Here is a 17,974-nt window from a genome sequence, read left to right on the forward strand (position 1 = left end):
AAGCAGATTTTCTCACATCAGTATGTTATAGACACCAGATATATAAATGGGATCAAAAGCTACTAAGAGGTTTAACAGCATCCCAAACTTGGGAACCCTAAAGCTTCCTCCTCTCAGAAGCTGGAGAGCAGACACTGGAGCATGGACAGTGCCACAGTTGTGTATTTTTCTCCTTCCCTAAACTAGGGGAGCATTTTGAGACAAGATATTGGAGCAGGTAAGTCTTTGGTCTAGCCATTTTTATTTTCCCACAAAATAAATCCAGCCCTTTCTGTTGATTGCACAGACAGCTGGAAGACACCAAACCTTAGGGGAATAAACTCCACTTGGAAAGATCTCTCTCGGCAACTGAAAGAGATGAAAATCTAACACAAACACTTGACAACACCCTCCCTTTTTAGTTTCTTCAGTAACTTTCCAGGGCTAAGGAGGATAAAAGCTGCCCTTTAAACTCTTCTTTAGAAGGTCTGGACAGCCTGGGAAAAAATAACATTAAAATTAACTCTTCTGAACAAAAGAAAAAGCCAACTTGATATGGCAAGGGTGCTTCCCCCATCTTCAGACTGGACTGAAATTCAGAGGAAAAAAAGACTGGTCAGTGAATGAAGTGCTCTAGATGGTATGCAGAGGTGACCTCACAATTGGGGAATGTGGTTTAACAGTAGTTTTACAAAATGCTGTATATAGTCATGAGGTTTTGAATATTCCTCACTCCTCTTTCTGAAGCAGTAGTCCAAAAAAGGCTGTCTCCACTGACCTCTATTAGAGACAGATGTCATAAATTCAAGCAGACATCAATTAATCTAGTACGTACCACACTGAAACCTTAAGAAGAAGAATGCTACGGGAGGAAAAATATTTCCTTCAGAAACTTTGCTGTAAATACAGAGCACAACCGTGTCCTGGAAGAACCCTTGCAGTTACTGTGGCTAAAAGTGCCCTCACAAAACTAAACAAAATCCAAACTGCTGTAGGGAAAATAGAGAATAGCTGCAACCTTTAACAGTAAGAACAGCTGCAGAATCACTAAGATCAAAAAAGTCCTGCTGTTTACTCCATACATTGTTCTAGTGAATGTTCCTCTGCTAAGATAAATACCTTTATTTTTCTTCCTTGGCTTCAAAGAGCAGCTGTTTGTCTGAAAAGGCTGCCCAACCAACTGTCCAAACTGCCATAGGTAAGAACCATGAGTCAGAGAACTCAATGAAGTTTGTCTCAAAGAACTGTGAATAGTCCAATTAATCAGGCTGTCCTTCATCTTGTATCATCATAACTTCACTGAACACCGGCCCTACATCAGGTGGTTATTCATGGCTCTGAGACAGAGAGAAATGTTTTTTCCAAATTGTTTGGTGAACAGGATAAAGGAGAGCTCCAAGGCTGAGCTTCCCTTTTTAACAGGACAAATTCTATCCTCTCCTTGTTAATTCACCAAAATAGCAACACTTGACAAAATCAACTGAGCCAAGTTCCATGATGTTAAAATACAGCTTTGAATCCTATACAGATCTAGAGTCCTGACTCAAACAGTCCAGTGATACAACCACCTTTGGAAATTTCTGCCTTCAATGATATAAAAAAGGGTCACTAAAAGAGGATGAAAGGGGACAGGAGGAAGGCACCTGACATTTCACAACTGTACAGGACACCGCTCACAGTTTTGAGGTCTTCAAGATTAATTCTTTTAAGGAGCCAGGGGGAAGATATTTCTAAGTAAGAATTTAGAAGTCTAAAATCAACCAGAATTACCCAAACACATTCAGTATGGAAATTTAAAACACTGTTGGCTTTTCAGTTTATTCTTTGATGAGTTAGAACAGATTGCACAGCAGACAAGGCAGGAACAGCACATACATGTTCTCAGTTTTCTGTCCCTCCCTTTGTGGTCCTGATTCTCATTTCTTAGAGCAGGAATGGGGCTGCAAGCTAGTGTTAGAACTAGCATTTCTGCCTATTTTAATTTCTGTTGTGAACTGACAAAGAATCACATAAGCTTCTCTGTAATGCTGGAATAAAAAGTATTTCATTAAAATTAATTTAATTGCCTGGTTTTCCCAAAGCAAATAGAGAAAAGCTCATCTCAGCCTCATAATTTAATTAAAACTCCCATAACCTCAAAAACATCTTACAGCAACAACTGTTCTATGACTCCTTCCCCGACACATCACCTCAGACACAGCTGCCATTAACCTTCCTGCTGCAAAGTAGCCTTCATCATGTTTTGTTTATTGCACACACCATCACCTCTTCCACCAGTCCTAGTCCAAGTGCAGTCCTTTGGAGCACTTCTCCAGTGCAGATGGTTCAAGGATGCTAGCAGCAACATCATGCTTCCTGAAGGAAAAAGCATATCCTATATGTATCAACCTAATCAAAACTTACCTTGTCCTTCAGTCCTAGAACAACTAAAATAAAGAGGTGTTTAGTCATCACAATTTACTATCAGGTTTCCAGCCTTAAGATTGGGAACAGAACAAGTTAAATAAAATATCCCTGAAGGAAGAGAGTTCCTTCAGTTTCCTTCATTCCTCTCTTCTGCTAGACAGTTCTCAAACACAACAGTAAGGCTTCTTCCCTTCTTGCAGCATAATAAGATATTGTTTTCTTACCTAACAGATGCTAATCACAGCTGTTAAAAGTAGGTCTTGGTTTTACTGTCCTTCCTCAGCATACAAGAAGTCTGTATGTGTTTGTTCCAGTAAACTCTTTCCTGCCTTGATGACCGACTACATACTCTAAAATTTATGTATGGCAATCTTAGCAGAATGAGACAGCAATGCTTTGATGTCTCTGCACACATGATAGCAATGCAGGAGACAAAATGAGAGGCAGACTGAGTACACTAAGTTGTCTCTTTCCATACACTCCATTTACAAAACCTCCTCAGAACCAGCTTATAAATTAAGGGCTGACAAAGAGCTGTGTCTGGATACCATAGCAAGTGTGCTCTTCAGAGTTAGTGACAAGGCTCAGAGGAAGGCTTGGTAAAACAGATAATGTTCACCTGCTGGAATACACTTGATTCTCACTCAATCATTTGATGAGGGTTCCCTACAACATTTCCAAGAGAACACAAAAGGGAAGTAGGTTTCCCTCTGGAGGTGGAACACTGCTGCCTTGCAGGCAGGCACAGAAGGGTTGATGCTTGGTGATCACACACACACCTTCAGGATTTTGAAGAGAGGAAGCTCTTGCATGAGTTTAAGGATAAGCTTACAACTGCTTTGATTCAATACAGGCAGCAACAAATCATCTGCTTGCACAATGTGTGCTGGTGCTTTGCTCTTTATGACCCAGATTAAGAATAAAATGATGAATGCTAGTGTTTTAACATAAATTCCTATCAAAACCAAAATCTCTTTAACTGAAGTTTTAGGAATAAGCAACGCTTAGATAGCCTGATTCATTCAATTTTTTTCAAGTTATTCAGGGAACAAGAAGGTCTTTCTAGGAAGATATTTTGTCTCTCAGTTTTAGAACAGATTTCTGAAGGAAGCATATGAAGTGTAGCTTTTAATGCGCTCTTCTCTCAAGAAAACAAGGAACATGACAACCCCCATGCCATTTATGAGCTATTAGATATTCCCTGAACAGAGTTTTGCTACTAAAGTAAATTTAGCCTTCTGTGAATGCAAAAAACTGCAAAACTTTTTGCACAAGTAACATCAGTAGAACAACAATAGTAGACAATTGTAACGAGTTGTAACCATATTCACTCCAGGAACACAAAGATTTAATTAGGTTAATGCTACTTGTGGTGAAGAGCTACAAGCAGAGTATGCATTCCACCTTACACATACAAAGTGGGGAAAAAAGAACTGAGATTTCCTAATTTTATGCAACTCATCTGGCTGGTTAGAAGAACACAAAATATACAAACTTAGTTTTAAGATGAACATATCAAGGAAGAAATCAATCTTACACATAGCAGGCACCTTCATGGATACTCACATGAAGAACAAGCCCATCTTAAAAAAGTGTTCATATTTTAGTAAGCACAATGACTGGAACTATAAGTATTACTTCTTTTTTCTCTGTGGAAACTCATATTGGCAAATATGCTATTGTTCTCAAAATGAAAAATGGATTGAAAAGCTTATGAGTTATTCCCTTTTGCTTTTAAAATATTTGTACTTCAATTTTCTGCCAAGGATATGGAGAACCCCTAGTGTTTGAAGATTTATTAATAATCTCTAGTGGTCCAAAAAGTCCTCTGCTACTTCAGAAATTCTTTCAAGAATCTTATGCAGCCATACCAATTCTAAAGCACATAAACTTAGGTATCTACTGCTTGAAATTTTATTGTTGATATTAAGGAGAGTATTTTTCCCCCATCCAAGCAGAACAAAACTGTGCTTTTATTGCACACTTATACCTTTTCTATAAATACATTATCACTGTCTCCCCTTATACTCTTAATAAAACTATTTTTCCATGAGCATTTCTTTCTTATGAAACTGAATTTTTGGGGCAAACTGTATAAAACTGCTCCAAACAATGCCCAGTCATTCATATTTCTTGCTTTACATGCTTTTCCCTTATGGTTTGATTCATAATTACTTCCAGCTTCAGGAAACTGGCCCTTTTAAAGGCACCAAACATAAGTTCTTGACTTTGTTTGCACTTAACAAATCAAGCAATGAATCAATTCTATCTAAGCTGCCAGCAATTCTGAATTCTACCATTTTTATCTTCTTCATCAACTGAGACTGTGACTAACACAAGAGTCCCAAAGTTACATAATAAAGACTCATGTAAGAAATCCTTATCAGAATGCCAGAGGATCAAAACTGAAATAAACTGAAATGAATGAGGAAGAGCAAAACAAAAACAGGGATGGCAGTTGCATCCCACTCAAATGTGGGAGAGGTTCAATGGATGAACAACAAACAGCCAGGTAACTGAATTGCTATAAATAGCTCAGGTTAATTTTCTTAACTATTTCAAATGCTCAAACAATTAGTACAGAGTGGAAGAGATTAGGAAGGAGGAGATAAAATAAAAATCTGAAATGACAGAGAAATAAATAACTAACTGCCAGAAAAATACCAGTGCCATAAAGCATGCTAAGCCTTTAAATAATCTTTCAGAAAAAGCATCAGGAGACTCTTCATGTGATGGTCAGAATCCCTTCATTTAGCCTCTGAGAGACACTCTCAGTCTTAGGCAGGACAGGATATCATTGGGACTACTCACTTCTTTTCTTTTGTGCCTCATTCAGGATTGCAGGAATACAAAAAGACAAACTGAAAGAAAAAACAGGGCAGAAAGAAATCCCACAGCACCAGGCATGGGGAAAGTCCAGCATTCCAACACGTTTACTGCTTATTTTTACAGTGTTTAATGGCAAAGTACCACACAAAGACACAAACAGTTTCAAAGCAGCCTCCCAGCCTAGAAAAAAAAATGAGGGAAAGGGGCTCTGTTTCAGTTCTTCATTATTAAAGCTCTGAAGTAAAGAAATTTCAACAAACATAAGTAACCCAATCTGTGTGTTTCCCTAGCCTAAACTCTCTCCATTTTTATGGTCTTTTCAAAGTCTAGATCAAGTTTCATCTGAGTTTGCAGGGTGAAGGTTGTTATTTCTGGCTTCCCCCCCCAGCAATGACACATTTTTTTTGTCTTTTTAACACGAAGTTGAAATCATCATGAATATTCAAAAAATCTTTGCTGCACCTTCCCAATCTATTCTATAATAATGAAAAAGTATGTAAATACATAACACCACAAAATGTCTTGCAAAACACAAAGCCTATTGGAAAAAATATTCTTTCTTTTAGTTAAGTTCTGCCTAAAGAGTTCCAAAGTACACAATATAAAATATATACCAATATAAAATATATATCATATTGCTAATTGAGTGTACTCATATGTTAAGATTATGTTATTGTGATTAACCATAGTGATCTTATTGCCAGTTTTCCAATTGAGAGGGGCAGCAACCTTTTTTTTCCTATTCCTATCTTGAAAGAAAATTACAAGACCCCCTGTTTTAAGTGCAAAATGTTTCCATGAAACTCATATGTATCTCCTAACATTTGTTAAAATTTATGAGGGACTGGTTCTACCCCAGTCAAAGGTAAACCTGGGAAGATTTTTCCCAGGTCACCATCTGAGATTTTGACATCCAAGGTTTTGACAAGGCAGAAGGTGAAAATATCTACCAAGTTCCTAAGGGGGACATTTCTCTGTTCAGAAGCATCAAACCCCCAGTGTACCTGCTGAAGTCTCTTTGAAAGTAGTTTCTGAAGGATGAGTTTGAAAGAGGGGCAGAAGCAGTCACCAAGCTTCCATCCCACTGAGGAAATGACACACCAGCAGAGCAGGAAGGAAAGGTGGCACAGAGGCACAACACGAGGGAGAAGCCCCCAAATCACTGGTCACAAAAAGGAACTTTTCATATGCTCAACACAAGTGAATCTACACTTGCAATCTGCCAAGGCAGACACAAAGCAGTCATTAAGGTGACTAAACCAAGCATTCAGAGAGTACTAAGTAACAAGAATGACAATACAACCTCTAGTTTGGCCCACTTAATAAGCATTAAATACAGTCTATAATTAACTCCACGTTCATGATCCTCCTTTGGAAATCTCATTTAATTCAATGCAAACATAGATTCTGCTTGGGGAATGATTCAGAATTTGTAGTGAATGAGACTCTTGTTTCTAAGACCTGGCCAGTGTCAAAGAACTACTACAATATAAATATTTAATAATAACAAAAGCATGCAACTCCTTGCCAAGCACAGATGTTAGAAGTAACTGCAAATCTTGGCATTTGGTGGCATCCAGTAATCCACTGGCTGAGTCACTAAAGTGATTGATAGCCTTAAGTTGTTCGGGAACTACTGACCCTCTGAGAATGAAAATCTGCGAGTTGTAGCATAGTTTTTGTGTGTTTTTCTCTACACAACCAGCAAATGTCAGATGTTATCCTTACAGGTTTTGAAAAGGTTTCTGCTGCTTGGGAAAACTCTTTAGCAGAGAGAAACAAATGCAAGTGGCCTGTTTCTATACTTAGTGCATATTTTGCTTTGATATTCTAATTCTGGTAATGATGCTATGGTCATTATAAACACAACTAAAACATAAACTCCTCTTGCAACAGATCTTTTTCACTAAACTGGTCCTAAGGAGACTTATGTCTTGTTTTGACTAAGGGAACAATTCATTCATAAACTGCATTGCCTATGGAAGTCCTCAGCTTTCTATTCACCCTGTGTGTCATTAACCATCTCCACCTGGATACCATCCTGCCCTTTAAAAACTGTTAGACTTTCTAAAGAAGATCTTTCCTAGGCACAGGCACCAGAAGGTAAGCATCTTACATGTTAAGATTCTTCTTTCCAACAAGACTGACCAGAGCCTGTCATTTCCATGAAGCCTCCATACAGTATCTTTAAAAGTGGCCATCCCCTTACAGGTGAGATCCCTGTCCATGCCAGCCTCCCTAATTACAGCAAGTCATTTATCAGCTCCCACTGAAAACACTACTCTAGTGCTTCTGACAGAATTCCTTCCAAAGTGAACAAATCTGGTTTCATTAGCATTTCCATGAATTCAGAGAGAACAAAACCATTACATTCCTGTAACCACAGCAGACTGTACTATAACTGAATAACAGACTCAGGATGTCTGCAGGGCAGAGGACATTAAAGTAGCAATGCACGAAAAAGCTAAAAATGCAAAGGCAAATGGACACATTACTACTTACTAATGACAAATGTTTTCCTTTATATGACATTCCAAATGCAAGTCAGAGTACTTAAGGTGTAATGCAGCTCTACCTTTATAGAAAATGTTCATCTTATGGGCCATTAATTTCAATGACATCAACTGGCACAACCAGCTACAGGTTTTGAGCAAACGAAAGATTAAGAAAAAAAATCCAAAGAAAACTAATTGTTGCCCTAAGTGCTTCAAGTCACACAAGATTCTCACATGCTGTCAATTAAGTGAACCCTATAAAGTTATGATTTATGGCAAGATTCCACCAGAACGATTATATCACAACAGACACAATTCAATTATTTCTGCCAATAAAGTCATCAGTGCAGAACATATTAGCCCTTTCAACTCTAAACATTTTTTTTAACCAGAAAGTGCTTCTATGATGGTACCATCTTGACTCAGTCACAGCAAGTATTTTAAATCATTAAATCCCACTGAATTTAGTCTGTACTTAGAAATTTGGTATCACAAAATTTCTGACTACAAAAGGCGAATTTGTAGAATGGTAGCAAAGTCCTCTAGACTATCTGCCATTTTTCTTCCAAAATTTATTTCCTATGTTTTATTATATTTTCAGCCATTTTCTGTCTTCCATGCTATTAAAAAGAAAAAACAAAAAACCCAGAATACTTCAGGCCCAAAGTGATGTCTGCAGGTCCTCAGCTCTAATCTCAAAGCAGAATCAGCTTTAATTCCACAGAAGAAACAAATAAACCACAACAAAAAGAAAAAAAAAACACCAAAACACCTAACAAACCTGCAGTTAAAAAATAAAAGTTATTTCACCTACATATAGTACTTGCTTTCTTTTTTCTTAAGTTAACTTGTAGTATTTATCTAATCATGCTGATTCTGTTACAAGTGTTTTCTAGAAGCTAAATTTAGGACTTTGAAAAATAAACATGCATATTTAGAGTACTATATAAACATATATTTTTAAGTAGTCAACAAAATCCTTTTTTAATCAAACTAATGGGTAGGTTTTAAGAAAATAGATCAGTGTTCTGGAAGCCTTCTAGCAGGTAAAAGCTTCACTTGGCCTCATGCTGAAGAATACGAAAAAGCAGACTGTGCCTCGGAGAGCTGTAATCAAACAGGTAAGTCAGCAAAGAAGGGGGAAAAGAATGGAACAGAGGCCTGAGGGGAAGAAAGACTCAAGGGGATTTGCTAAAAGCAAAATGAAAAGAACAGAGCAATCAGAAGGAGGAGAAAGAGGTCGACTGAAGTAGTGGTTTGGATGCAGCACAGACTGGGATGACAGCTGTGTGTGGACAGTCAGCGGGCATGTTCAATAAACTGGACATTACAAAATACACAAAGCCTGGGAAAAAACAGTCTAGTTAAAAACTTAAACATTTTCCCTCTCCAACATCCAGACATTCACTCAAAGGTTACTTTACCAACTTCACAATTTTGGATTAATCTCTTCGCTTTGACTTCTACATGTATAAATTGAAGGTAATGTAGCATGTGAATCTCATCCCACACTGTCATATGGATACACATACTATTGTCTCTAAATCACTGGGATGTCCCAACACAGAAAATTTAACAAAGAAAATGGGTAGCTGTGCCACCAGCATGGGTTCCAGACAGCATGCAACAAAAACTGCGTGGAACACTACACTGAATGAGACCAGAAAGAAACCTTGAGCTATTCACGCCGTCATCGCTATCCTTCCTGACCACTGAGCAAGACACAGAGCCTTTGAAGGAAAATAAATAAACAAATAATCAAAATTCTTTCTTTCTCATATGCATTCTGCAATCTTTTTGCCATATGTTACTATAAGTGAGTTTATGTACCCAGCTGCTTCTGCAAAAGAAGCTCCTACATAGAGACTCTCTCATCTCCTGCAAGCAGCAGTTAACACAATTAGGAGCTTTTATTCCATTATGGAAGCTCACAGGCTGCTCATCATCACTAAAGTGAATTTTTTCACCCTATAGGTACCATGATATTTTCAAAACATTAAGAACGGGGTTTATATTGATATGACATGTTGTGCAGGGGATGCATTCTCAAGTCATTCAAAGCCACGAGACTGGGACCTTTTAAGTAGAAGGTTTTTCTACTTTTAGTAGTGTTTTTCTCCCAACACCAAAAAAATTCCATCAGGTTGCTGACCCCAGAAACAGGGTCGCTACTGACCCCTAGTGTTCGGCAACCCAGGCTCAATTCGACTGATTTAAGGCAAAAAGCACGAGAAGCATCTTCATCCTTCAGCCCTGCAGCATCCTTCTGACATAGCAAGAGGTCCCTGCCTTGTGCTGAGGTTCTTTCTGCTCTATTTTATCAACAAAAATAGAAGTATCCATTTTTAAAGGAACAAGGAGAAAGGAAATATAAACTCCTAAGCATCCCAGCAAATTGTAGATTCACATTTCTACTACTTTCACATCTGTAATTAATTTTTCATTTGGAAGATTAAGAGGATATCAAGAACAGACTGACAGTCATGGCTTCAAATGGGTATTTATAGACTCTTGATCAGTTATTAAGGAATTAATGACAGTGAACCACAATCCAAGCTGGTCTGCGAAGCCTAGTGCAAGGAAAGGAGTTGCAATTGCCAGGTTGCTGCAGGACTTGGCAGTCCCAGGAAGAAGTGTGGAGTCTAGTGAGCCAGCTGCCCAGGTGATATAAAAGTTGCTTACAACAGAAAGCTGTAACTACAGAAGTGAAGAAGAATCCTACTGTTCTACTTACAATTTTGAGTCCAGGTTCAGGAGAAAGCCCAGTTTGTCATATTCTGGAAAAGAAAAGGACACAATATCATAAAAGCTGCAAGAGTCTCCTCTGCAAAAGGCAGCAAAACCAAACAGCAGTAAGTCCTTATAGCAGCTGTTAATACAGATTATTGTTACTCCAAGATATTCCTAAATTATCATTTCTCAATCCCCAGGAAATACCACAGCAAGAGAACACATGGGTAACCATTAATTTAGAAACCACTAAAATTAAGCAAACTATCCAGAGCGATAAAAAGTATTACTGAAACCACTTATGCAGTGATAAACAAAGCCTTCCTGCTTGCTGTACAAATAATTTTGACACTAAACTGTATGAAAAACATTCCTCCTAAGTTCTGATGTGCAGAGTTTTGAAATTTTTCTTCATTCCTTGTCTATTCCAACCCAAAATGCTTCAAATTCAGGTGTTATTCAGTAAGAAACTGCAAAGTCAGTTTATGTCATGAACAGGGGATAGGTACAGAAACAAAACTATCATTCAGAACATCTATCTCATGTACAAAACAAGCTTTTTATTCAGCATCTCTGAATATATTGTGATCTTGTAAAACTGGATACAAAAAAAATCCTATTAGAATTCACATGAGATACACATGGAAAAGGTGCAGTGTTCTTGAGCTGGGTTAAGCTCAGGGGCCTCCTCACACTGAGGACCCCTGGGTCTCACAGCTATACAATAAAAAAAAAATACAAACAGAGAAGTAAAAGATAACCCAAACAGAGATTAAAAGAAACAACAACAAGAAAAAAAATTCTTATTAGCTTTTAGAAAGACCTCATTAGAAATATAAGATTACTTTTCTCACGAGACACCTGTAGAATTTCTGGTGCAGTAGTTCACCTCTGAAGATCACAAGCTTTTCATTCTCATTTACTGGCAGAACAGCCAAGCCTAAACATGTACCTCAGACACAATGACTGCACCAGATAGGTCAATGTAAACTGTGCCATTGGTTTCAATCCCATTAAGACTTAGTTCCTGAGCCAAGGGAAGTATTCTATTTGACATCACTTAGGTAACAGAAGCTGCAGAACACGTGCATGCTTGATACTGGCACATCCTGTCTGTTCCCTGCCAGCACTCGAGTGCCACCCACCATCCTCACTCCACCTGTGCATCTCTCCTCCACTCTCCACACACTGACAGCTCTGTTACCCTATGTGCTGCTTTCCTCATAATTTCTTCCCACAAGAAATTATGTCCTGTACAACCTCACCTCCACCGCCAGTAGGATTGTGCATAGGAAGGTATCCATTCCATAAGAAGAAATATGCCTTCAATTTTTATTAACCCTTCTGACTCCTAAAACAAACATCTGTACTAAGCAAACAGCCAGAAAGATTTTTTTTTTTTTTAATAACTCTTTTTTCAAAACCACCCATAGCCACTGACCCATTTGTCTTTAGTCTTATCTCATTCAAACCAACATTCCCTTCTTCCCAACAGGAAATACAAAAAGAGGAAATGCAATAAGAGATATATCACCTCATAAATACAACAGCATCCTGGACTTTATATTAAATCAGCACTTCATCAGCTTTGCAACTAAAGCACCAGAACACAGACATGAGCTAAACACTAAGGACAGACTTCCACTGCAATGTTTCACAAGATTTCTCATTTGTTTGTCACAACTGTTTCACCTTCCCCAGGCTTTAAGTTTTGAAGTTCACTGATTATTACTGACAGAGATACAAAGTAATTTCTTAAAACTACATGTCAACTACCTTGCAACAGGCACTTTCCAAAAAAAAGTATTAGAAAACAAAAAAACCTTTCTGGTTTCAAGCCAGATGCAGGGTATGTTCTTGATTTTCAGTAGGGTGTAAGTACAGTTTCAGGCTGTAACATCAAACCAGAAGCATCCACGCCCCTTCCTCTTGTTGGTAGGTGAGATGTACAAGCTACTGCAGGCAGAGAAATGCTGCTCTCACCATGGACCATCTCACACTCATGGGCACTTTTGGAAGTCAGCATTACTATTAGCTTGGAAATGAATCTCTATCACATGCTGCTCCCCCAGGAAAGACACTAGGACTCTCCAAAATTACAGATTCAAAGTTATCCTCCTTTTTAGCAAAAATTGCAGTCTGGCTACAGACTTACAGTGTCATTTAGCTGTATCATTGCAAATACAGGGGCCAAAAGTCAGCCCACATGCTGGCTGGAAGTGCCCTGGACTCACAAAAGACAGATAAAGTCCAAATATTGGAAGAAAGCCAAACACACAGAGGCTAGGAAAAGGCAACCCTTGTCTGGAGTTATGTATCTAAATTAAAACAAGATGAAACACAGATCCACTAAATCAAAGTACAACTGAATCTAAAACACAGTTTGGTCAGGGTATGATAATTCCAGGAGAGGAACTGAACTGATCACACAGCTCATAGCTCAAGAAAGGGGCAGTCCCATTCCTACATTTTTCTCCATTGAAAATAGAGGTGGCAATAGCCTGTCTTGGCACTCATGCCACCTCTCTGTGCCCTTACACATTGCTTCCTCCTCTCATAACCTTAGTTAAAAGCCCTGCTCACCGAGTTAACCACTTGATATACAGAAATATTTCTCCTTATTTTCATGTAGTGAGATAAAGAAGTGCTGGAATATTAGAGAAAATAGCATAAAACAGAGAGAACAAGATAAAAAGACTCCAGCTTCTCCACCAAAAATCAGCTTGGACCAGCTGGCCATGTTAAGTGTGGTTTGATGTTGGCCTCCACCAACATCATCATGATGACCCTCCCCCAGCACCCCAATCATTAGGGGGTCTCTGCACTGAAGGACAATGCAGAGCCATTCACAAGTACAGTCTGGAGAACTCCCTTCACATTTAAGCATGTTGGTAGTTCTGATCCAGCCCAGGCTATGTCTGACCCACCAACTTCCAGACCACCTCTATGGCTCTGTGGCACAGGATCTGCTTTTAAAGCAAAAAATGCATAAAGGTAATAAAGAGCTTAGTTTGCATCCCCTGGAAGAACATCATGGCATAATCTGAACAAGACTTTAATATTTCAGCCCACAGAAGACTGAAAGGCCCATGAAAGATAAAAGTAACATTATTAGAAGAGCACAAGTCATTCTAAAGATCACAATAACCTATGCTAAGGACCTACAGATCTCAGCTGGCAATGTAGCACAGCAGTGCACAGAAGTGAATAAACATGGGAAATGAAGTTTCATCATGCACCATAAGAACAAGAAGTCATCTTAGGTCAAAACCAAAATGCATTTCTACATTTCCAGGAAGATCAGAACTGAATAAGAATCTACGAACTAACAACTATTTCATAATAAGGCATGTAATTGGGATTACATGAAAAGAAATAGAGCCAAGAATAGCAATTTCTATAAATTATGCAAATCCCGTGCCAAATTCAATGTTGGCATTAGCATGGAAATTCCTCCAAAGAATCCAACAGAAATCCAGGTAGCAGGCTACACATGAGAGATGCATTGTATCATGTCTGAAAAACTCCATGCAGCCCACCCAGGAAGCCATAAAGCCCAGTGTACAGTATCTAGCAAGTATTCAAATTGCCTTTTGCATCTGCAGCCAATATTGCTATATAGAAGCAAAATGGGCAAAATTTTCCCCTTATGCTACTAATTTGAAATCAACAGTCCAGGAATTAACTTGCCATAGTGGTTTTATCCTTTCAAACTACCTGTAACCAATTTCACTGATACTAACCCTTGAGTGCTAACCCTTTTAGCAGCCAGCTACTTAGATGCACAGTACAAAGAACATTGCCTAGAGAAACAGAAAATTAACCATTTTTTTTTAAAGACGGGCGATATGCAGCTCTAGCTCTATGTTTAACTGGTAATTGCAAGTACAGGAGGGAAGGCACAAGATTCAATTTCACTATTTTATTCAAAATGTTTGTGTTTGTCAAAGAAATCCATATAATTCTCAAGAGACAGAAGTCCTATCAAGGATGCTCAGACCACCCTGATACATTTCATCCTGTCCAGTGCAGTTTGGTCTCTGCAGAATTGAGGATCCAATTGAGCCAAGCCCTGGTCACTATTCACATGCAAGTTCTACATCTGCAGCAAAGGTCACAAGTAAGATAACTTATTCTGCAATAAAGAAGGCCAAACATATCACATTCACCTTGGACTAAGAAAACACATATGGACAGTTATAAAAGTTCAACAATGTAAATAGTTCTGCTAGAACTCAAGAGACAAGAAAGAATTAATGAAAAAAAGTCATGTTAAATGGATCAGCTGAAAAGGACAAAAGAAAGCTTTTATTCCAAAGTTAAAAAAATAGCAGTCAGGACTACTGAGCAATAATCAAAGTAATGGATAAACAAAGACTTAATGTTGCACCCTTTCCTTAGGATTTTCACCTTAACCTCTTCAGTGATGGAATTTACAGATGAAAACATTATCTTCTCTTTAAATAACCAGGGAATAAAAAAGACTGTGAAGGCAAGTTCAGGAGTGGTAAAGCTGAGGCCACCCAAGCTTCTCAGCACAGCCCTGCATGGACTGCATGCAGGTCTGCCTTTCAGTTTCCCCCTCACCCCCACTCACACTTTTGCATATGCGTTTACCAGCCTTTTTCTCCAGGTTGCCAAGTGACATCAAGGAAAACACCAAGAAAACTGGTAAGACAAAGCCCAGTCCCTGGTGCCTTTCCCTGCTCTGTAACAATCACAGAAGGAGCAGAAGTGACACCTGTAAAGCCAAGTGCTCAGCACTTGCAGCCCAGTACCAGAAGCTTACATCACCAATCTACACCTACACATCCTAATAAAACTACAGCAACCTCCAATGGTAGAAAAGCAATAACTGACTGCTTTAAGCAGAATTTAGGAAAGACTCCAATAAGAAGATGAAAAATTTCCTCCTTTGATCTGCATGTGCCCCTTCACTTTTTTCAGGAAGTCATCTGTTTAAAGCCTTTGCTAAACAGTTGTTCCATTACTGCCATGAGTCCACTTGGCAAATGGAGTTAATGCTGCCCTACTGAGTCTCCCAGCATACTCTTTATTCTATACATTTTATCATATTTCCTAATAAAAGTCAAGAACAATATTAACAAAGCAGTAATCTATACTGGCTTTTAATGACTTACAAGATGTGCTGATTTGATGCAGAGATGTCACATGAGAGAGAAAAATTCCATTGAAATACTTTTAATTTGAATCATTCATTAAGCTACTTCTTGACATTTGCACCTCAAATCATTCACAGCTGTATTTTCAACTGGAAGAATAGAGCATTAATAAGAAGACAGATTATGATACTGAACATGCTGGCAAAGTCACATAAGGACTATGAAACTGCTCCATGACAGTCGCTGGCAAAGACTCAAGCAGCTCCCACAGTCTACACTCAGAAAAATAAAGAATGAAGTAGAACTTCATTAATCAAAAATGAAAAGGAAAAAGCATTTCTCCAGAAAAAAGCCACTTAAACCAGAAGAGAAAATACATGTGTTTTCCCTTTGTTTCTTTCCACATTACAGGAATGAAGAAATATACAGCATAGTAAGTTCATATATCCTTTCACATCATTATCACATAGTGCTGAGACAGAAATGCAATTTGGTTGAAAAACCCCAACACACTAGAACCACATCAGCTCCAAACATTAAAGTTGCTTTCCTGAAACCAAAAACACCTAAAGTTAATTACAACTCACCTGAAAATCCAGGAAATATCAGAGTTTGCAACTGCAGACATTTGTATTATCAGAGTATCATTGAGAAATCAAATAAACAGCAAGGAAGCTTCTGCAAGTCAATGTTTCTGTCTTATGCTAGAAATCTATCACTACTCTACTCATTTGATACTTCATTCAGTTGCATTTCTATTCCTGGCCTCCATCCATACCACTCTCCATCCAAAACATAGTCACCAAATTCACTCTGGAGGACAGACACAGGGTTATTCTTATCCTTCAAAAAATGGTTATCTGAGCATCTCCAGCAGCTAAATGAAACAGAGCAAGTTTCCTTCATAGTTCTCACAGCTTTTCCCAAAATGGTTATGGGACTTTAACTTAAGGAATCACTAACAGCAAACTCCAAAATAAGCACAGATTTAAATTCTCAAATTATTACTCCACTGTAAGTGTGAACTCAGCATTTGGAAGCATGATTTTGCATGTGGGTTTTTGCAAGCACATGAGCTGCAGCAGATAGCTACTGTAAACCAAAGTCTGGAAACCCAGAAGAGTTAATACATGCAAACAATTTGAGCAAGACCTAGATTACACTTGGTTTCTTGTAATGATGGAACTAGAACCTTTTAAGCCTGCAAATGAGAATATCTGCTATGAATCAGCGGTCAGTGCTGCAATCAAATGTGTCTAACAAGAGCATAAGCCTACAGTCCAAAAGCATTCAGTATTTTCAGCAAGCACAGTAGCATCTGGGAAACTTGCACATCCAGTGCACTCCTATCCAAGGCTTAGAGAAGAAAAATTTAGCTTGCTGTCATACACAGGAGGTAGGAAAAAGTCTTGAACAAAAATAGCAGGGGTATAAATCTAACTTTCAAGGTCCAATGTTTGATTTGGTAGCAACAAAGTAAAACAAAGCAACTAGAGAGGAAAGACAAAACTAAAAGGAGCACTAGCTGCCTATGGCAAGTGAATGAAACCTAGGTCTCCTCAAACACCCTGCAACCTGATTGTTTCCCCAACTTCAGAGCATGACACCCCTTCTTTCTGAAATGCTTTCAGCTGAAACACTGGCCAAGACATAACATCAAACACTTATCTCAGCTGCTCAAGCTTTATCTTTTAAGGGAAGAGACAGCCATGAAGAGAATTACAAAAACATCTGGACTTGTGAAGGCTGGACCTCAGCATGAACCTCATGGTTCAGCCTCACTTAAAACACATTTGGCATGCCCTCTACCCAATAATCTCCTATGAAGCTCCATAGCTTTAAAGCACCATAGCCAGATGAGCTTCTGAACACTCAGTTCAGAAAGATTATCCAGAAAAACCTACACAGTGTCATTAATCTGAGTTGAATAAGGACAGATTTCCAGCATTTCTGAAAACAGACTTGCATGTGGGACAAAGTTAAGGGGAAAGCCAAGATAAGGACAAACACTCAATTCAAGTATGATACAGAAGCTGCAACAAGACATTGCCCTTCACATGGCACTAAAAACCACTTTTAAGCCATTTAGTATGCAAATATAAGTACCAATTTTAAGCACCATGAAATCTTAACAGGGAGACTATTATTCTCAGCTGGTTTTGACTAATAACGAGAAAGGTATATGTAATTTTCTGTTTCAAAGCATATAACTTGAGCTGAAACATCACCTACTGGGAATGGCTGGGCCTGGAGCTGCCATGGGTTCTGTGGGTTCTTTCTGGGCTCTGTCTTTTCCTGGGTCTGCAGCAAGGTGAGATGGGATGGACAGCGGAAGCACAATAGCCACAGTTTTTCTTTCTCTCCTTCCTGTTCAACAAGGAAAGCTATCCCTCAGTTGGACAGATATCACAC

General features: G+C 38.6%; 1 protein-coding gene across 9 annotated transcripts in view; it reads right to left on the reverse strand.

Annotated features, from left to right (window-relative positions):
• The window catches only part of ST3GAL3 (ST3 beta-galactoside alpha-2,3-sialyltransferase 3), a 186,110-nt gene that overhangs the window by 117,340 nt on the left and 50,796 nt on the right, over positions 1-17,974 (reverse strand). For 5 of the 9 annotated variants that reach the window (XR_014956868.1, XM_085585744.1, XM_085585742.1 and 2 more), the window contains exons 4-5: positions 17,791-17,946; positions 10,444-10,486 (exon numbers count right to left, since the gene is read on the reverse strand). Coding sequence is in view for 8 of the 9 variants with exons in the window: in XM_085585744.1 (XP_085441870.1) it covers positions 10,444-10,486; positions 17,791-17,946 (199 nt within the window). In the remaining variant the exon portion in view is untranslated. The remainder of the gene's footprint in view (positions 1-10,443; positions 10,487-17,790; positions 17,947-17,974) is intronic. The other 4 variants (XM_085585746.1, XM_021528189.3, XM_085585749.1 and 1 more) reach the window with 2 other exon arrangements.

The sequence above is a fragment of the Lonchura striata genome, chromosome 8 (genome assembly GCF_050655825.1).
Source record: "Lonchura striata isolate lonStrDom1 chromosome 8, ASM5065582v1, whole genome shotgun sequence".
NCBI classification, from domain to species: domain Eukaryota; kingdom Metazoa; phylum Chordata; class Aves; order Passeriformes; family Estrildidae; genus Lonchura; species Lonchura striata.